The sequence below is a fragment of the Staurois parvus genome, unplaced genomic scaffold (genome assembly GCF_062004578.1).
Source record: "Staurois parvus isolate SC_StPar_1 unplaced genomic scaffold, SC_StPar_1.0 ptg000264l, whole genome shotgun sequence".
In the NCBI taxonomy this organism is placed as follows: domain Eukaryota; kingdom Metazoa; phylum Chordata; class Amphibia; order Anura; family Ranidae; genus Staurois; species Staurois parvus.
In genome coordinates this window covers 5924037-5946072 of record NW_028318060.1, presented here as the reverse complement: position 1 = coordinate 5946072, position 22036 = coordinate 5924037, and the positions used below count along the sequence as shown (strand labels likewise).

The 22036-nt window shown below is 41.9% G+C and overlaps 1 protein-coding gene across 5 annotated transcripts in view; it reads right to left on the bottom strand.

Moving 5' to 3' along the window:
• Nucleotides 1-22036, bottom strand: part of FAM135A (family with sequence similarity 135 member A) — a 164082-nt gene that overhangs the window by 79024 nt on the left and 63022 nt on the right. For all 5 annotated transcript variants that reach the window (XM_089681334.1, XM_089681333.1, XM_089681332.1 and 2 more), the window contains one exon: nt 11455-11568. In XM_089681334.1, coding sequence (XP_089537460.1) covers nt 11455-11531 — 77 coding nt within the window. In that variant the 5' untranslated portion in view covers nt 11532-11568. The remainder of the gene's footprint in view (nt 1-11454; nt 11569-22036) is intronic.

Here is a 22036-nt window from a genome sequence, read left to right as displayed (position 1 = left end):
TTAACCTCAGATAATACTGGGTGAAGATTCAGTTCCATATTAGCAGAAGCCTTGTTGGAAACCACAATACCAAGATAAGTAAATTTATCAACCTATTGCAAGGGGAGGGTAGTGGAGGAGGAAGCCTGCACCTCCTCATCCACTGGAAATAAAAATGACTTAGTTAACCCTTAGACCTATGAATCTGGAGAAGGAATTCATAATATAAAAGGCTCCCTGGAGGGAAAGCCCAGCATCATTTAGAAACAATAGTAAATCATCTGCATAGAGAGCCACCCTGTCTTCCATCCATCTCACCCAAGGCCACCGATCTCTGAAGAAACTCAAAGAACGTCAGCTATAGGCTCCATTGCAATAGTAAAGAGGGCTGGAGAGAGTGGGCAACCCCGTTTGGTACCCCACTGCAGTTGAAAAGGGGTAGAAAGAAGGCCATCCACCCATATCCAGCCAGAGGACTCAAGTAGAAGGTCCGCAGTCAGTCTATGAAACATTCTAAGAAACAGAACGGGAAACCCATGCTTCATAACACCTCCCATAGATGAGATCACTCCACCGTATCAAAAGCTTTTTCTATGTCCACTGTGGCTATGGTTCTGGAGCCCTCGTTTAGGTGTGATGTTTGTATATTAGAGAACAGATGGCAGATGTTGATATCCATGGATCTGCTAGGCATAAAGCCTGTCTGGTCTGAAACTATGAGAGACCTGATCACCTTGTTGAGTCTGGTGCCCAGAAGTTTAATGAGTATTTTGAGGTCACAGTTTAGAAGAATTATGGGCCTGTATGAAGCACAGAGTTTGGGGTCTGTGCCTGATTTTTGTAACAATATGATATTGGCCTCCTGCATAGAAGGGGGTAAGGAGCCTGAGTGCAGGTACTCCTTGTATATGGATGACAATATAGGAGCCAGAAGCTCCACATGAGACTTATAGAATTCTATCGGTAGGCAGTCAAGTCCCAGAGCCTTGCCATTAGGAAAGGAGACGATAGCCATGGTAACTTCCTCTGGAGTAATTTCTGAAACTAACAGAGCACACTCAGAGTCAGAGGGCCAGCCTAGGGCTAAGGGATCTAACAAAGCGGACATACCAGAGGGACCAAAGTCAAATGGAAAAAAGCAAGTATAAAAGGAAGGTATAGTAACTTTTAAATTCACCTAGGATAGCTTCCTGAGAAGACATCTCCACCCCATCTACAGTACAAAATTTGGGGATGGTAGTTATAAGTTTGTCATGATGAACCAGCATTGCCAATAACCTACTAGTTTTATCCCCGTATTTAAAATTTCCTGCTTGCAATCATGCACTTCCAGCCTAATAATTTCAGACGTGTAAATGCAAATTTCGGTGAGCCCAGGAGAGGGAATCAAAATTATTGGTAGTGGGAGAGGAAGAGTATTGAGTATTAGCATCTATCACATTGGTCTGCAACTCAGAGGCGAGAGCAGATCGATCTGACTTAATGGCAGAGATAACAGAGATATAAAGCCCTCTAGTATTGGCTAGAAACTGCAATTTAACTACTACGGTAGCTACACAATATTACCAGCACATTTTTAGCAATATTTCATTACAGGTTCTCTTTAATTACTGCTTGTCTGGTTGAAAGTCAGCATTCGCATCAGAGAAGGCACTACTGGCTCTATCAAGCATTACTAGCTTTACCTTCTATTGATATTGCGCCTTCTGCCAGCTACATAATCTGACAGAAACCAAGCACTAAAGAGGCACTCATGTATAGAACATGTAATTAGTAGATTCACAGTCTCTCTGCAGGAAACAAAGACTGCGAGCAGCAAAGAGGAAAATAAAATTGAAATTTCATGGGAAAAATAATGTATTCATACTAGGGCTTTACAAAAACAATTAAATGTCTTCAAAATGGGGTTTGTATATAGGGATTTGTTACCTTGTAAAAAACATATCTGAAACTAAGACGGGCACTTCTCATCACACATAGATTCCAGCCTTTTTAGATTTACAAGCTACATGTTTGACAAAGCACCCCAGTATCCTTGTGTTTTCATTTTACCATGAAATGTAAAATATGAATCGCTAAAAGATACATGTTGACCCCATTTCACCTACATTTGATACAAAGCTATTTTCCATTTCTAGCACTTTCACATACATTATACGTAGGAAACAAATCTGGCTTCCCCTCCTAATAGGAAATCTTTCATCAAAGAAAATCTACACTCCCATTGCTGACCTCCTTCTGTAAATGTTGCCTACTTGTTATGCTGATCCTCTGGCTTTAATACTTTCTGAGTCGCTAACGCGTAACAAGCATGCAGCTCAGTTCTGATTTCGTTTTGTGATCAGGGAGGATTAAAACAAAGCCATGACGTAGAGAGAGGGGGCCTTGGTTGTCTTACTGAGATAAGCAGCTAGGGTAGGGGGTTTCTCATATAGTTTAGTTAAGGGGGTGGGTTATTTTGTAGTAAAAGCACACGTGACCATTAATATTACACTATAAATTCAGACAGATCCTTTCCTCCCTGCATGTATACAGGTGAAATTCTCCTAACAAAACACTTTCAAACTCTGACATCAGGTTTTAGTCCCTTCACTATGCTTCATTTTGTAAACCCAGAAATGGCCAATGCTCCCAATGTAATTTTACTATCCTAAAAAAAAAAAAAAAATTAAGCTAACCAAGGTGGTTCACATGGCATTTATCTCATTTAGGTAAAAGAAATAAGCTCAATAACTAATAAACTGCTATATTTTATGGGTTGTCTTTATGCAACTACATATTCAGAACGCCAAAAAGACAAAATAGGATTTGAGTTTCTGCTTTTATTCAATTTTGTGTTAATCAGCATGTGATAAAACATGGTAACTGCTTATGGATACACCTGCTCTTAATTATAGCTGAAATCTTCTGCAAACCCCTTTCCTTTTTACCCTTCTACCACAGGTAAGTCAATCTTAAAAATCTGTGATGGATCAGGCAAATACACCCTTGTGTGGTATTGCATAAAAAAAAAAAAAAACACACTAAAATCACCAAATGAAAACTGCTTAAACCTGAGAGCTCCATTCATGTTTAAAAAAGTAGAAGGAAAGGCTGCACAATAACCGACTGGTTTAATGTTGCTTCTCCATTTCTCTGATTCTCCCTGCATACAGTTTCTAATAAATCACTTTCTGAATACCTTTTTATTAAAGAACTCTAGGAATTACAGCACTTTTAAAACAAACATTCTGGCTTATAAGGGGTATAGCAATAACTGTAATCCAGTTGCTCAGTAAAACTGTCAGTTGTAAATAAGAGAGAGGTTCATAAGGTGGCATACACCTTACTGGACTTAACCCCTTATAAAGCAGAATATTTTTAAGAGTACTTTCATTCCTGGAGTTCTGCTTTAAAAGTTGTTCTAGTGTAGTCACGTGACCCCAAACTCCAACTTATTCGTCTTTCTTTGTGGCTGGTGAACTTGAACTCTAGATGCCAACAACACCTTGGAGCTATGGTCAGCGGCAAGAGGACATCCCTGTTCTATGGAATTTAGCATTAGTAGGACTCTTCATAAGAGACTGAATAGCCACAGCTTTGCAATCATGTAACTGCACAAAAAACTTAACAGGTATTTACAAAGCAATTTATTAGGAAATGTTGGAAGGAACATTTAAATGTGTGGGGTATCGTGTAGACTTTCTTTCTACTTTAAATTATTTATGCAGAACCATGTTCCATCTAAAATTTTGACCTTGGGGCATTCTTATCTTCTATTTAACAATCCAAAAAGTCTCACCCGTGGGCCACATATCCCAATACTCACTGAAGTGAGTGACAGATGTGGGCATTAGTAGGAAAGGTGTGCAGACCAGAACTGCACAACAAGTAATGTCCACTGGCAGCACTGATGCCATTGTGTTATCAGCAATATATTTCAGAGGACTAGAGGGTGTGGGGGACCAATAGGAGACAACTGCGTAACACTAGTACGGAGGCAGACTTTACAAGGACAGGAAGGCATACTGCTGGAAAGGTAAAGCCATTGTAAACTTAGGCAAACCGATAGTGAAAAAGAATATATCCATTGCACAATACCTATTTATTTCATTCTGCCATTTAAATAAACCCCCTCATTTCCTTCTTACTGTTTTATTGCCTATTTCTATTTACAAGTTTCCCTGTCATTGCTACTGTTCTCTCCTGCATCTTCTCAGTCTAATACATCCGCCCTTTCCTGCAGTAATGGCAAGAAACGATTGCATGTGCGCTGAGTGCTATGCAAGCCTCATTTTCGTTTCGGGATTACTATGGCAATGAAGCCCGGCATGTCTATGATTTGCTGTGCATGGGCTGTACTTTTGCAGGATTTCAATGTCACAATCAGAGTAGACAATGGAGACACGGAACAGACTGACGACACACAGAACATGCCGTAAAAAGCCACAGATAAGCGTATGCGTCTGTGACTTCAAGAAACTGCTCCAGCAAGGGAACAGAAAAAACATAGATTAAGGATTTTAAGGCAGTAAATTTATCATTTTGGAGTTTACCACCACTTTAAGGACTAGATGTATTCCACTAATGCAGGTAGGTAGAAAAAAATTCTAATCAAAAATATTAAAATTGGAGTTCTGTTTTTCTTGTCTTCCTGTGTAGAAACATTGGAACATGGGTTTTGTTTTGCTTTTCTCTGCAGGAGGTATGAGAATTTGAACTTGACCTGTTACTAACTATACAGTACAAGGCACAAATCCGCACAGTTCTGACTGGGACTTGAGGAGGTTTCAAAGGTGGAAGTAAACTCTCTCAATTAACAGTAACTATTTTAATCCTTATGCTGCCAACATTAGATTAGAAGGTATATTATATTTAGTTGTTTTAATCTTTTTTTTTTTTTTCGCTTTCCTTCAATTGCTTTCTGATTTCTAGCCTTGGCCAAAATGATGGTTTCCATCGCAGGAGTCTTCATGGCATTTTTTTTCTTTCATCAGGAGGGGAGCAGGATGCTTTCTAAGCTTTCTTACCTCCTGCTGGCATGTTTAAGCTAAGGGCAGATGGATTCCAGGAATTAAATACTACATGAGTCATCAGCCCTTACACAAGATAGCCACGGCTAGAAATGCTAGGGGGTGTTTTTTTTTCAAAGTGATTCTCAACACAATAAAGCATAGAGACACGAATGGATGGGTGAATTAAAAGTGTTTTCAGTTTGTGGTACTCAGATACAGTTAAGGTTCTAAGGTGGAAGTGGGTGATTTTAAGGTCTTGCTAAGCAATTTAACTTACTCATTAACAGGACATAGATGTTAGTGTGCTACAATCAGATGACTACCAACCAGTGGTTAAATCTCTCAGTAGCAATATAAATTGGCTCTAAAATCTATTACATGCAATGAATATTTTCTGTACTGGCAGTTTAACACCCCTCCAAAACACACACAAGCAATCTCCTCTATTGCTGACATCAAAAAGCTACATGACAGGAAAGGCAAGTTAGAGTAGGTTAGGGTGTACCATGATAGAGATTGTTTGGATCCAGACAAGTCACATCCAGTCTGATTAGGGAATGGGAATTTGTAATATCTACCACTTCTAGTCTAACCTCAACATAAACATGATTTTACTTAATAGACTGTACAGTCTTGTGTTTGTTTTTGCAACTTAACACCTTTAGTGACATTTAACAGTTGTTCTATAATTTAAAAAGACAGTCTGTAGTAGCAGATGAGGAAACATTCTGTATATGAATAATTAAGCAAGTCAGATAAATACACATACTCTAGTACTGCAATCTGCAGTACTGTTGTCTATTTTTGTATCTTTTATAGGGGAAATCATACAGATAAAATAAAAATAGTAAAGCCATTTTACCTGCCAAAGAAATTTTACATTGCTTTGCTTTGTGGAAGAGCTATGTCTGGTAGGGGAGGGGACCAGATTCTACTTTTTTTACACTTTCAATTACAGGTCCCTCTTTGCAGCACACCTGATTGACTCCTTGTGCAACATGGCAAGACCACTTACTGTTATCTCACATATATAGTCTTATTATTATAGCCAAATTTACCACCCTAACTCCTCCCACAGTTTTTATACTACATAGACAGTAATATACCGAAACGTGCGGATTGTTTCCGATTGGTGTGCTATTATTTTGTGGAACGTTTCGCCAAATGGTTCACGAAATATCGGCATTTTTGTGGTGAAATTGGTCCCATAGGAATGAATGGCGGAATGTTCAAAACTAGAGTGGGATCTGACAAAAGCTAGAGTGTGAGCTGAAAAATCAGGACATGATTTCTAAACTGCCATCATTCCCTCATTTTCAAGCCCACCTACACAAATCTTATATCATAACGTTCAGCTATCCCTGCTGCCACTAAAAATGTCCACGGCTAAGCCACTCCACCCAGTTACTCTGCCCACTCCAGTTGTAGACTACTAGTGGAGGCAAGAACACTTCACACAATTTCCCCAAAAATTGTAGCTTTTCTAGTTAGCTCTGCTGTGCAGTAATCTGCAAGAGACTGCCACTAAGCCAAATTCAAGTGCTTACAATGCTTGCATTTAGAAAAGTACATTTATGAAGGAATGATTACAGAGGTACATTGTGCCTTTTTATCTGCCTGAAGCTCAGCTTTAAGAGAGCATACTTAAATGTGGGGTTAAATGTATGGCTCTCCCTGAAAAGAATGTCAGTGTTTTTTATATGGCATACCATGGGCCTGTGACTCAGAAGCACTGCTACTAAACACTGTCAGGAAAGTAGCATTTTCAGAACAATTCCTGGCAGTGAGGAATGTGCATGCCCCTATTACAACATACAATGGCTCAGGCTTGGTAAACTCAGACATTCCCACACAGAGTGCAGCAGCATGCTGAAGCTGGCCATGGATGGGTAGAATGTCTAACAAAAATCTTAGGAAAAAAATGTTCTAGGAAAAATTGTTAATTTTCTAACCCCTAGTGGATCAAATTGATGTTCATTTTCAACTTCGGTGACAATATGAAGGAGCAGGATAGAAGAGGTTTCACAAATAGTCGAATTTCTAACATTGTTGTTGGCTTTCATCTGGTAATGTCCATTAATTCTAATATTAAATGTTAAAAGCAAACAAAACCTTTCAAATGACATTTAAATGTTCTGAAAATTTTCGTAAACATTTTCCTAAGAATTTTTGTTCAAAATCCTACACCTCTATGGCCAGCTTCATAGCTTATATAATTGTAAAGTGTTACATTGTGTACTACTGTAGTAATCTTCTCCTCGTGTCTAAAAAGACAGAGTTGCCATTTAAATCATGCAAGATATTGTATTGTCTTACTCCAGCAAGTAATGTAACTAACCCCTAACAGCATTACAGTTACCAGGCTCCTCTGATGGCAAGGTGTGTTGCGGTGCCTTTTAGAATGAAAAGCCCCGCACTGCACCATTGCAAGCAGTGTGCAGTGCACCCGTTCTGGTAATGTGCACGGGAATGTGCATTCCTACAATGCAATAACGTGAATGGGGATTCCTTCACTTTCTGTCTTGTAAAAAGGTTGTCCCCAATATAAGAAGCATAGGGAAACCTACCAGAGGTTCTAACTTTTCTCCATTCTTTTTCCATGTAAGCAAATTAATTCGAATTTAAAATCTCTCATTTCTGTGTTAAGGTTTACTTCCACTAGTTGGAGCTAGAGACCACTCATCTGATAAATGTGCAACAGTTGAAGAATGAAGGCTGAGGATCCAATGCCGTTGAAACCATTTAGCAATATGTCATGGTTTTCAAGCAAATTTAAAACCTTCTTTCCTGGAGAACATCATGTCAACCTACTCATGGGTCAACTCTGCCACACAACCTCACAGGACAACCCCCTGCAAAGAGATAAAACATAGCACTACTGTTTTGTCCTCACTCCAGGACAGTGCCTAGCAGATTCATCTATCAGAAATAGCTCCTGTGCCCATCCTGGTTCTACTCCACCATATTCAGTATATTCCCCAGCCAGAGGTAAATCCTGCATTTGGAAGGGCCCTTGGTGCCTGGGTGTGATATTATTGCAGCCTAAATGGCAACCCTGGCTCTGCCCAGAACTGTAAAGGCGGTGGTTGTATGTGTATGGGTATCTGACATTACTTTCCCTGTCTTATGGAACTGGAGGGAACATAGCTGAAAACTGGAAGTCATCCTCCTGTTAGTCCTGCCTTCAGGGCCTTAAAGAGACAGTCAGAAGCAGGTAGAAATACTGTTTTTGCAGTTTGGGACAGACCTAGTGTTCTACTATAAGGTGAGGGCAAATCTGGGGATGCTTAGGACATTGTGGCAGGCAGGCTCATCCTACCCTGAGCTCCTTATAGGTACTACAAGTGTGCCCACACCGGAACCTGAGGCAGGAAGAGCAAGTGGATCCAGGTATGGAACTGTGGAAGGTTTCGCTTCAAGGCTATGGAGGAATTTAAAAGAGTGCTATTGGACTTTGCTTGCAAGGGGATTGACCCGAATGGAGGATAGCGCAAGGTCCACAAAGACCTTGCAAGGCTTTCCAGCCTATGGCTTCTCATCCCATCACAGAAGCCGCAAGTCAACTCAACCTAGCAGGGAGAAATCTCCTACACCTTCTCTTTATACTCACAGGGCTTCAAGGCATTCTTCTACGAGTGTAATTGTTGGGCTTGTGGTTTTCCCACCATGCCTTCTAAACTTGTCTGTGAAGACAGTTTATAGAGGCTGTTAGAGACAGGCAGGCAGAGTCGCTGAGGGTCAAGGAATATATCTGCCTGCTGTGGAAGAGAGTGTTCAAGAGATTTCAAATGCAAGACCCAGCACTTCACGAGCAGTCCAGGACCCTGCGCCCTTTTCCGAGTTAGAGCAAGCAAATTCCTCTTTCAATTCTGGGGATCTTTTGAATTCACTGCTATGTCACAATTTGTCACTGCTGTCAAACAGGGGATTGATTGGGAGGAGAAGCCATAATGGCCTCCTCAAAAGGTTAGGAAGTATTTTCCCAATCCGAAAAAAGTTGTACCAATTTTTCCAATTATGTTTGAGATCAAAGGAGTTGATTGAAGAGGAATGGGTGAAACCATACAAGGTTAGTCTGCAGAATCGGCTAGCTAAACTTTGTCCTTTTCCCGGACTAATCAGCTGCATGGGATAATGCGTCCAGAGTTGATGCCACATTGCAGAGACTTGCTTGTCACGTAGCCTTGCCCCTAGATGGCTTCATAGCCTTTAGGGATGTTGTAGATAGGCTAGATATGGAGTTAAAGAGGATCTATCTGGAGCATGTAGACCAGCAGTAGCCTTGACCTTGGTAGCCAGAGCCATGAGAGCTTGGGTAGTCTCCAGCGGTTCGTCAGCTGGTCAGGGAGCAGACTTGTCACTGGAGGAGCTGAAGTAGGCAGCTGATTTTGTGGCCAAGGCAGCGGTGGTTCTGGTCCGGTTGTCTGCTTGGATAATGGCGCAGTTGGTGGAACTCAAAAGGGCCTTGTGGATGAAACATTGGATGGCGGATTCTATTTCTAAACAGGGTCTCTGCTCGGTAACCTATTTGGGAAAGATTTTTTTTTTTTTTGGCAAGACCCTGGATGAGACTATTTATCACGCTACTGGTGGCAAGTCGGACCTCATTGCATAGGAAAGGAAGAGAAAACAACAGCACTTTCGTCCAACAGCAAGGTCTACAGATCGTATATGGGAGTCTCAAACCTACAGACCTGGAAGAGAATACCTTTGGCAGCCCTGGAAGGGGGCTCAGATTTCTATTAAGGATAAAAAATCTAAGCCCAGCTAGGGGTCCAAGCCAACAGTCAGATCTTTCTGAAGGTCTGCCTGCCCAGACTGCAGGCGGAAGCAAGGCAATCCCTCTTTTCCGGGGTCTGGGTGGAGCACATTCATGATTCTTGGGTGATTTCAGTAGTGAAGAGAGGATACCAGTTGAAGTTGTTAGATGCCCCCCTTACCCCATTTCATCCAGACTCATGTATCGTATTCAAGGGAAAGAAGGCTTGCTCTGAAGGAATATGTACAAGAGCTATTAGATGCCAATGTAGTAGTTCCAGTTGCCAAAGCTCAACAAAGGCAAGGGAGTCGATTTCCCAATTTTGTCTCAGGCTAAAATTGGAGCTGCAGTTTAATAACTCCTTCATCAGGCCAGTAAAGTTTCAGATCACTGTGATTCTGCCCGCAATTCCAAACTGCACTGCAATCGTGGTAAAACACACCACTTGGGCTTGGGTGCCATTCATTCTTAATGGCACCTCAAACCCGGTGCGATTTTGCCGCAATTGTCTTCTGCTCCTTTTTGGTCAACAAGCTTCGCTTGCATTTTGCCACAATTGCAGCACAATTCTATCACATGGCAAAACTGTATCACAGGTGAGGTGCTGTTAAAAACGATTGGAACCCAAACTCACGTGGTGCATCTTGCCATGATTGCAGTGGGACTTGCCAAGATTAAGGGGGAATCACCCACAATTCAAAATCGCGAAGTGTAATGGTGGCCTCAAGTATGGCACATTCTGAAACAATGGCCCTTACAGTAATCCTAACCCAAGAGAAGTGGGGCTGCCGTTTCTGTCACATTATGAAAATTCTAGTTTTCTGGCTTTTATGTTGACCTTCTGGTTTCAACACTAAGATACTTGGGCAGCCCAGTGGCTAAATGGTTGGCACTTTACCTGGCAGTACTAAGGTCGTTGGTTCGAATCCCAACCACAACACCACCTGCCTGGAGTTTGCATGTTCTACCTATACCTGCATGGGTTTCCTCTGGTTACTCCGGTTTCCCTCCACACACCAAAGACATGCTGGTAGGTTAATTGGATCCTGTCTAAATGAATGTAAGAAGGGACCATAGATTGTATGCCCCTTGAGGGTTAGGGACTGATGTGAATGTACAATATATATGTAAAGCACTGCGTAAATTGAGGCACTATATAAGTACCTGAAATAAATAAAATAAAAATACTTACCTAAATAAGCATGCATAATAAAGTCAGAAGTCCTTATCTACATAATTGCTCTGGGTTAGTGGGCCACTGAGGCCAGCATAACAAGCCAAGCAGCATTTGCAGACCAATCCTAGGTATACACAGGGAGTTTTTTTTTTTTCGTTCAACCCAGTGGGCTGAATGGAAAAAAAACTGAGAGGTTGCTGCCAGCACTGATCAGATGCTGGTTTTCCAGCATGCCTGTTTAATAAAAAGGCTGCTGTACACAGTGTACAAATGTCAGCCTGTTTCTGTTGAATCTGTGTGTACTAGCCTTAAGAATCCAACAATTGCTGACTCCATTTCTCTCTCAGGAAAGGTTTCCTTTAATAGAATCACACCTAAAATGCAGCAGTGTGCAGTACTGGAGGTTTGTGAAAAGATGACTAATTGTGAGAATCTGTTAATACTTGAATACATATTGAGAAGCAGCAGTGTTCCTTGGATTGGAATGTACAATGTGAAATGGAGGCACAGGTGGTATTTTCAAACAAGAACATAAGAAAACTCACCCTCTTTGAAATAAATCCACATTGTAAAATTTCTGCAGCTCCACTGAAAATTCCACCGTGGCCTGAATATCACTCATTTTGATTGCAGATTCAGACACCAAAATACACTAGTTACTAAAAAAGAAAAACATCAGATTAACCAACTACCTAAAGGCTCAAAGACATCAAACAAGGAACTTTAAGGACTTTATGAATTAGCGCACACAGCAGTGGTCTATACCTACAGGAATCAAATCAGAAGCCTTTTTTTGTCTTTTTTTTTTACTAATAACAATTTTTATTGGTTTTCATGCAAGTACAAACAGTACAGTAAAAGAGTATATGGAAAGAAAATAAACATAACAGAGATATACATCGATGGCAAAACTACAAAGGGTCAGGATCAGTTGAATCATATAATAACAGTGTGGAAATTATCAGGGCCTTTTATTTTAGGTCGGCATAGAGGAAGTGAAGGTATCCCACGGGCACCAAATCATCTCAAACACAGCAAACGAACAACCATGTAATGCAGTCAAATATTCCATCTGTCTTACATCAGCAATAATTTTGTACAAAGTCTGCAATGAAGGGGGAGTAGAAGATAACCAACACATAGGAATGCTTCTCCTGGCTGCGGTCAGAACATGTACAGCAAGTTTTCTGGATGGTTTAGGTAGACCCGGGAATGGTAAACCCAGCAAAAAATGTAATGGGTCAAGTGGGAGAGAGATATGTAACAACGATTGCAACAAGGAGCGGACCTCTTCCCAAAAAGGAATAATGGAGCTGCATGTCCAAAAAATATGATAGAGAGAACCCAGGTCTCTACTACAGCGCCAGCAGGCAGGAGAAGCACTCGGATTATAAGCATGGAGAACTTCAGGTGTTTTGTACCATAACATCATGATCTTGTATATATTTTCCTTAAAAACCACACAGACAGAAGATCTAGATGCATTTTCCCAAATTTTCTTCCACGTTAATAAATCAATATCACATTGTACAAATTGAGACCACCTACGCATGTAGAGGTGAGTGTCATTGGCTAAAGGGGGGGCATCCATAAGAAGCTTATGAGTATTAGAGATAATACCCCTTTGATGGGGACCCTGCATACATAAACGTTCGAAGGGAGTAGGCTTCCCCAGAATCAATAAGGGTGATAAGGTAGAAAAAAAAGTGGCGTATTTGAAGGTAAATATAAAAATGTTGGGGAGGTAAAAGAGCTTTTTTCTGAAGATCCGGGAATGAGTATAACTTACGAGTCACCGGGTGAATCAAGTGACGCAGTTGAAAAAGGTCAGCTACTACCCAGAGGGACATCCGGGATATGGCCATATTGTCTGGAAGGTTAGGATTATAGAGGATATTTGTCAGTGGGGAGCAGTCAGAGGCCAGTGAAAATTTAGCCTTACATTTCTGCCAAACAGTCATAGAAAAGTGCATGGGACCAAGGAATAGGTGGCGGAAGGATGAGACATCCACTGCTGAGGAGGTCGACCAAAGGAGGGAGCATGGATGAGTTGGGGACAGTTGCAAAGATTCGATCTCAGTCCAAGTGTTGGGAGGATGATGGGTAGACCATGACAAGAGAAAACGAAGGCGAGTTGCATAATAGTATGTTATTATATCCGGCACCCCCAATCCCCCCCCTAGTGCGCGGACAGAGCAAAACAGAACGTGCAATCCTGTGCCGCTTGTTATGCCAAATGAAATGCAAGAAAGATTTTTGAAGGGAGTGCAGTTTGGACATAGGAACTGGGATGGGGAGGGTTGCAAACAAATATAAATAAATATAAATAGTTTTGGTAACACGGTCATTTTTAATACGTTAATGCGTCCGAGAAAAGAGATGGGCAGGGCATCCCAGTGTTTCAGAGAGCGAGAAATTGCTATAAATAGTGGAGGGAAATTGGCTTCATATATGGATTGGTAAGAGGAAGTAAGATTAGTACTTAAATATTTTAAAGAATGGGTGCACCACCGGTAGGGAAAGGCTTCCTGAAGTGAAGATAAAATGGCAGGTGGGACATGTATTGGGAGTGCCTCAGTTTTGGACCTGTTGACTTTGTAGCCTGATATAGCCCCAAATTGTTGCAGGGTCTTATGCAAAATTGGTAAGGAGGTATGGGGACACGTAAGTGTAAGGAGGATGTCATCAGCAAACAGCGATAATTTGTACTCATGGGAATGGGATTGTATCCCGCGAATATCTGGATTCGACCTGATGGCGATAGCTAGTGGTTCCAGACAAAGAATGAACAGCAAAGGAGAGAGTGGGCAACCCGGACGTGTGCCATTTGACATCCGAAAGGGGAGTGAAAGAAAAGAAGCTAATCTGACCTGCGAAAAGGGGGACGAATAAAGGGCCTTCAAGGCTGCTACAAATGGGCCCCTAAAACCAAATTTCTCCAAGACCCTGAACATGTAAGGCCAACTTAAACGGTCGAAAGCATTTTGAGCATCCAAGCTCAATAACACAGTAGGGGTGGAGGATCGATTAACCAACTCAATCAGATCAATGGATCTCCTGGTGTTATCTGCAGCATGTCTGGCAGGTACAAAGCCCACTTGGTCCCTATGTATGAGTTTGGAAATAATTCCGGACAATCGATTGGCCAAAATTTTAGTGAAAATCTTGTAGTCGGAATTGAGTAGGGCAATGGGGCGGTAGTTGTCCACAATAGAATGATCTTTATCGGGTTTAGGGATAACCGAGATATATGCCCGGGAGAAATCAGTCTGGGGTGTGATCCCCTTGAAAAGATCTCGATAAAAAGAGAGGAGATGAGGGGCCAGGATACCAATAAAGGATTTATAGTAGGAGTAAGGCAGTCCGTCCGGACCCGGGGCTTTACGAGAGGGGAGATGTTTAATTGTGTCCAATAATTCCTCTAGCGTAATATCAGCATTAAGGGTAGCAATGTCTGAGGATGATAGTCTCGGAAGTGACAGGGGGTCAAAAAAACGATCAAACGATGACTGTGTGAGGGGTGGATGAAGATCTGGGGACAGACAATTATACAGTTTCTCATAAAATGAGCCAAAAAGGGTTGCCATGACCCGGGGTCATAGGTAGGGTTTCCATTTGGTTGCATTAAAAGATCAGGTAACGCAGAACACGACTGAGCTTTGAGTCGATTGACCAACATACGATGGGGCTTGTTAGAAAATTCGTAAAATTTCTGCTTAATCCACAAGAGGGATTGTGCAGTCTTATTGGAGTCGAGAACTTTAATTTGGTCCCGTAGAGATGTTACCCTCCGGAGTCCAGAAATGGACGGCCTGGCCAACAACCGTCGCTCCGCCAAAACCAGTTGATGTACGAGAGAGGCTCTAGCACTCGCCGAAGACTTTTTTAAACGAGAACCCATAGAAATACAGAATCCTCGAAAGACTGCCTTGTGGGCCTCCCACAGAGTTGAGGAAGAGCCTACGGAGCCAACATTGTGGGCAAAATAGGTGTCAAGTCCCTGGGACAACTCATCTCTAAGATGATCTGTGGAAAGAAAAGTCTCATTAAGGCGCCAATGACATGGTTTGAGTATGACAGGAGGAAATAAAAGGTTTAAAGTCAGAGAGGCATGGTCAGACCAAGTGATGGGATTGATTTCGGAAGAAACCAGGAGCGGAAGCAGTGGGGCAGAGATAAAAAAGTGATCTAGGCGGGAGAAACTACGGTGAGGGGTGGAGTAGAAAGTGAATTGTTTATGGAGGGGATGTTTAATCCGCCAAGCGTCAAAGAGACGATGTTCCCTTATCAATCTACGAAAAGATTTTGAAGAGGAGCATTGCCGCTTCGAGGGGGTGGACTCAAAAAAGGACTTCCTGTCTTTATGGGGGGAAAAAAATCAAATTGAAATCCCCTCCAACAATCACCTGCGAAGTGGAGATGGAATCTAGGTTAGCGAGTGTTTGGGAAAGGAATTGCAATTGACCCGTATTTGGGGCGTATAAATTCAACAAAACAAGGGGAGTGTCACCAAGCATACAGTTCAAAATAATGAAGCGACCCTGGTGGTCAACCTTGGAGGAAACAACCCGAAGGGAGCAGTGTGACCCAATCAAAATTGCCACCCCGGCCTTCCCGGAGGGATTAAAGGCTGAATAAGCTTGGGAAAAAAATCTCGAGGCAAAACGAAAAGAGCCAGTTAATTTGAAATGGGTCTCTTGTACAAAAATAATGTCTGCTCCTGAGGATCGAAATTCCCTCAAAGCCATCCACCGTTTTTGAATGGAGTTAAGGCCCTTGACATTGTATGACAAAAACCTCAAAGCCATTATAAAATAACAACGATTGAAGTACTTGTAGTAGAATGAAAAATGATTGAAATACCATCGATGTAGAAGAATAAAACACAAAAATCATAAAACAATCAAATAACACAAAAAAAAGAAAAACATAATAAAAAACAGATATCCACAAGGATATAAACTTGGGAACGTCAACTAAGCCCAAGTCGTCTAGGCCAGTGGCTAGACAAAATCGGGGGCAGCACGACATCCGACTCAACAGGGGGGTCACCCAACCCGGCCAGAAGAAACAAAAGCAAAAAGAGCACCCAGCAAGGGTTTGGCCAGTCAGGAGAACAAAACTGGTATAGAACCCATGTATAGAGCAGGGGAGAGGGATCAACACCATATTCACCACAGATGATCACCCCAGAGAATCATCAGGCAGGCGGATCTCCTGGTCGAGAGGAACGTGGACGTTGCGGGGTGCGCAAGAGTCTCTTCCGATCTCTGCGGACCGGTGTCCAGATCTTGTTGGGAGTGATGGAGGGACGAGAAGGAGTAGGAGGTAATGAGGACACATCATCCGACAGAGGAGGAAGACCCAGCTGTTTTAGAAAAAAGTCCGCCTCATGAAGATCCCGGAGAACAACTTGGGTATTATCCTTAGAGACAACCAGCTTGAAGGGAAACCCCCAACGATACAGGACTCGGTGTTGCTGGAGGTGTGTGGTGCTCGGCTTCAGAGCACGCCGTTTGGCGCTGCTTGGACTGTTCCTGGGAGTCTCGTTAGTGCATGCTTTATAGCTGCCAATACCAGATAAAATTGTTCAAAAAGTTGAAGGATTTTTATTTAACCTTCATGCATTCAATAAATGAAGGCAAAACAATCTTCTGTGTGCTGCTCCCACCATAGCTCCCCCTAGCACGTACCTGAGCCTGATCTGAATCCAGCAGTGTACAGGAACAGTGGCTCTCCCGGGTCTCTCTCTCTCTCTTCATTGGCTGAGACACAGCAGCAGGAGCCATTGGGTCCCACTGCTGTCAACCACAGGCAGTGAGGAGCTAGCAGGGGATGGGGCTGAGCCATGCTCTATGTCTTATAGGCACACACAGAGTTGTTCGGGAATGAGCATGCATGAGTGCACAAGGACACTCAGCAGGGTAGAGGGACCAGAAGCATCAATGGGGGACCCGAGAAGAGGAAGATTGGGGTTGCTCTGTGCAAAACCATTACATGGGGCAGGTAAGTGACTTTTTTTTTTTTTAACCCAAGCCTTTAATGTCACTTTAAACCTACTTCCCTTACAATACACAGGGGTTGATTTATTAAAGCTGGAGAATGCAAAATCTGGTGCAGCTTTGCATAGAAACCAATCAGCTTCCAGGTTTTAGTGTCAAAGCTTAACTGAACAAGCTGAAGTAAGAAGCCGATTGGCTACCATGTACAACTGCACCAAATTTTGCACTCTACAATTTTAGTAAACCAACCCCACAGAGTAGATGACATTTGTTTTATTCCCCAGGTGTGCAAAGCTGCTTTTGGATAATGTCCAAGTTAGCTTGTCCCAGCAAGTTAGAATGTGAATCAAAGATATTCCAACCAGTAACATTCTAATTTTTACTCATCTTTTGCTTAACAGGTAGCATCAGGATCATATCAGCCTGATGCATCTGTCTGAAAAGTGGCAGGAAGGTTTGGGAGGCTGCTGCTTGTACTTGCAGGCACAACCGGGCTAGTGACAGATTGCATCGTATATGTCATTTTGTCATACAGTTTGTTAACCTCTTGCCGTCCGCCTGCTGTTTATAAACGGCAGGGCGGTGGCAGTCCAGGGGCGGGTTGCCGTTCCTAAACGGCACCCGCCTTTTCTAGCTGTGCGTGCACCACCACGATCCGGTGCCCGCTGCGTCCTCCGGACACAGTGAAACACCGATCGTCGGACGGGACCTCTGTACGAGGTCCCGATCATGTGATCACTGATTGGCCAATCAGTGATCACATGCAAAGTAGTAAGCAAGATATCACTTGTGACATCATCGCTTACTACGTGTGAAATCTGTGAATGATCACAGAGGTCACATGGTACAAGGCTATTCACAACAGCCTTGTACCATGTGACAAGCTGTGACCAATCACAGCTCACTCAGTACTTCTCAATGACTGCAAGAATGCAGACAGAGAGAAAGAGAAATGATTGCTTTTACATCCTATATGGGTGTAAAAGCAATCAGTGTAAAAAAAAAAAAAAAATCTTCATCACCCCCACAAGTAGTACAGTGCATTTCACAGAGTAGCCGGCTTGAACTTACTGAGGGGAAATCCCTTCTAAGGCAGCTGTCATAGAACAGGTGTCACCATTGGAAGATTTCCCCTCACTTCCTGTTTTGGTTACATCACAATTTTAGGTTTCTCCTCACTTTCTGTCCATGTGACAATGGTGCTGGGAGAAAGAAAGAGGATAAATCTCCCCAGCCTAGACAGAGACAGGATCAAAGCCCTGATAAGGCTTCCAACATATTCACACTCTAGGCCAAAAAAAAAAAAAAAGTATGGATTTAGACATACTTTAACAAATTATACTGAGTACTGGTGTTTTTGTTCACACTGGTTTAAATAGCAAAATATAAAACACCACCTTTGCCACTTTTAGTCAAACACACATACAGGTGAAACTCGAAAAATTAGAATATCGCGCAAAAGTTCATTTATTTCAGTAATATGTGAAACGAATATATGAGATAAACTCATTACATGCAAAGCAAGATAGTTCAAGCCGTGATTTGTCATAATTGTGATGATTATGGTTTACAGCTCATGAAAACCCCAAATCCACAATCTCAGAAAATGAGAATATTGTGAAAAGGTGCAATATTCTAGGCTCAAAGTGTCCCACTCTAATCAGCTAATTAAGCCATAACACCTGCAAAGGGTTCCTGAGCCTTTAAATGGTCTCTCAGTCTGGTTCAGTAGGAATCACAATCATGGGAAAGACTGCTGACCTGACAGTTGTGCAGAAAACCATCATTGACACCCTCCATAAGGAGGGAAAGCCTCAAAAAGGTACTTGCAAAAGAAGTTGGATGTTCCCAAAGTGCTGTATCAAAGCACATTAATAGAAAGGTATGTGGCAGGGAACAGTGTGGAAGAAAAAGGTGCACAAACAGCAGGGGGGACCGCAGCCTGGAGAGGATTGTCAGGAAAAAAACATTCAAAGGTGTTGGGGACTTTCACAAGGAGTGGACTGAGGCTGGAGTCAGTGCATCAAGAGCCACCACACACAGGCGGATCCTGAACATGGGCTTCAAATGTCGTATTCCTCTTGTCAAGCTGCTCCTGAACAACAAACAACGTCAGAAGCGTCTTACCTGGGCTAAAGAAAAACAGACCTGGTCTGTTGCTCAGTGGTCCAAAGTCCTCTTTTCTGATGAGAGCAACTTTTGCATGTCATTTGGAAACCAAGGACCCAGAGTATGGAGGAAGAATGGAGAGGCACACACTGCAAGATGCTTGAAGTCCAGTGCGAAGTTTCTACAGTCTGTGTTGATTTGGGAAGCCATGTCATCTGCTGGTGTTGGTCCACTGTGCTTCATTAAGTCCAGGGTCTACGCAGCCATCTACCAGAAGATTTTGGAGCACTTCATGCTTCCTTCCGCAGACGGGCTTTATGGGGATGCGGACTTCATTTGCCAGCAGGACTTGGCACCTGCCCACACTGCCAAAAGCACCAAAACCTGGTTCAATGACCATGGGATTACTGTGCTTGATTGGCCAGCAAACTCGCCTGACCTGCACCCCATAGAGAATCTATGGAGCATTGCCAAGAGAAAGATGAGAGACATGAGACCGAACAATGCAGAAGAGCTGAAGGCCGCTATTGAAGCATCCTGGTCTTCCATAACACCTCAGCAGTGCCACAGGCTGATAGCTTCCATGCCACGCCACATTGAGGCAGTAATTGCTGCAAAAGGGGCCCAAACCAAGTACTGAGTACATATGCATGCTTATACTTTTCAGAGGTCCGATATTGTTCTATGTGCAATCCTTTTTTTATTGATTGCATGTAATATTCTAATTTTCTGAGATTGTGGATTTGGGGTTTTCATGAGCTGTAAGCCATAATAATCACACTTATGACAAATCACGGCTTGAACTATCTTGCTTTGCATGTAATAAAGTCTCATATATTGGTTTCACCTTTTAAGTTGCATTACTGAAATAAATGAACTTTTGCACGATATTCTAATTTTTCGAGTTTCACCTGTACAAGCACATCTGAAGGATTATTATTATACAAGATTTACATAGTGCCAACATTTTTCACAGCGCTTAACAAAATTAAAGGCAGACAGTACAGTTACAGTACAATTTTAATACAAGAGGAATCAGAGGGCCATTTGTTAGAACTTACAATTTAAGAGATTTCACCCCCCCCCAAAAAAAAAAAAAAAAAAAAAGCATGCAAACAAGCCTATCTTCATCTATCAAAGCATCTGTGAAATCTGATGTGTGACCATTTTCTCTACTGAATTTATTTGGTGGTATTTTGGTAAAGATTACAAGATCAATTTCTTGCAAATGCTAGTGGTCAGCTTTTGATCTGTTTAGAATTAAATATACCTGAACCTGTCACACTGCCAAGTTGGAAGTATGAAGGCAACATCAGAAAGAAGGATCTTTCCTTACCTACTGTAGCGAAGCATTAAACAGTCTGTCAGTATCACATGGTGTGAATGCTTTCAGGAAAGTCTCACTACATGGTAATACTATGTTGTTATGTTACAATTACACTGCCCTACTGCATTATTTTTAGCATCCAGGCAATGCAAATCAATTTTTATACAAAACATTAAAACAACAGAAAACATACCATCTGTTTTCAGGCTGTATAATAGCATATCATTTCACAGATGGAAAACACTTAAACTGGCCAGGAGTTTTGTAATATATGAATAATGTTGATCATATACAATGAAACAAGTGACCAGCTTCTCTGAAGCTCAAGATGTTCTGCAACCACACGTACACACACAATAGAATAAATCAGGACTTGATCTCTCTGTCAAGCTAACAATAGTGTCCTAAACATTAATCAACAGGAATACCCATCAAGCTACAATCCCTGGGAAAAACAATAGAACAGATGGGCATATGTGTTGCAAATGAAAAAAAAAATAATAATAATGAAAAGCCTATATCTAAAATATATTTTTCATTTGAGGAAAATACAACCAAGTACTATTTATTTAAAAATACTTAATCATTAAGAAGACAATAATTTGGTAAAATAACCACATACTGTATTTGTAAGAGCAGTGGCCAATGGCAAAACATCTACTTTACACTAAAATGTTGACCTTTTTAAAATGAGGGCCCAATTTGCTCATCTAGCCCCTCAGATGACCCACTCCACCATGCATGGCAGAGATGTATAGTCATATCAAGAGATAGATATTAAAGGCTAAGTTCACCTTTTGGAGCATATTAAATGTTACATTCATATTTAGGATATAACATGCTCCAGCTCCTGCCCCCTGCACCTCCTAATCCCCTGATTCCACTCCCCCCGTGACAGCGGGCAGGGGTTCTCCTCCCGCATTTGCTGTCACATTTTAAAACCTCACACTGCCATGTCATTCATTTACAGGAATCTGTGAATGAATAAACTACGAGTCCCGTCTGCCACCATGGCAGATGGTTTGTAGTTCTCAAGGGTGCTGATGAGTGCCCTCATAGTTCATTGACATTTCCTTCAGCTTTCAAACTGACAGCCAGTACAGATGCATGGGCAAGAAAGCTGGAGGCAGGGTCTGCACCAGCATTGACATTGCACCAGCAATCAGTAGATTATTTTAAAAAATATGTGTATTTATTTTCAGTCCAAAGAGTCTACCACAAAATACAGAGAGGTAACTGACAGACCTGACATCAAAAAACAGCTTGAAACCTTCCAAGACAATGCCTATGAGGTAAGCCCACTAGGTGTGAACCAGGCAGCAAAGGACTTCCAAAAAATATTACACACCATTGCAGAGGAAGTCCAGCTGAGAAGAGTCAATCACAAGAAACCATCCAACAAACAATCCAATAAATGGTTTGACAAAGAATGCAAAGAGTGCAGGAACACCTTACGGACACTCAAATAACAAACACAGAGACCCCCGACAATGCTGACCTAAGGATAGCCCATGGCACCCAACAGGAAAAATACAAACAAACCCTTAAAAAGAAAAAACAAAACTTCATCTCCAACAAACTCCAACAGTTAGAAGAGGCACTTCAGATAAACACTTTTTTGAGAGAGATGGAAGAATATTGGCATCCAGGAAACATAACCTCCACATCCAAAATGGCAACATCTGGCTC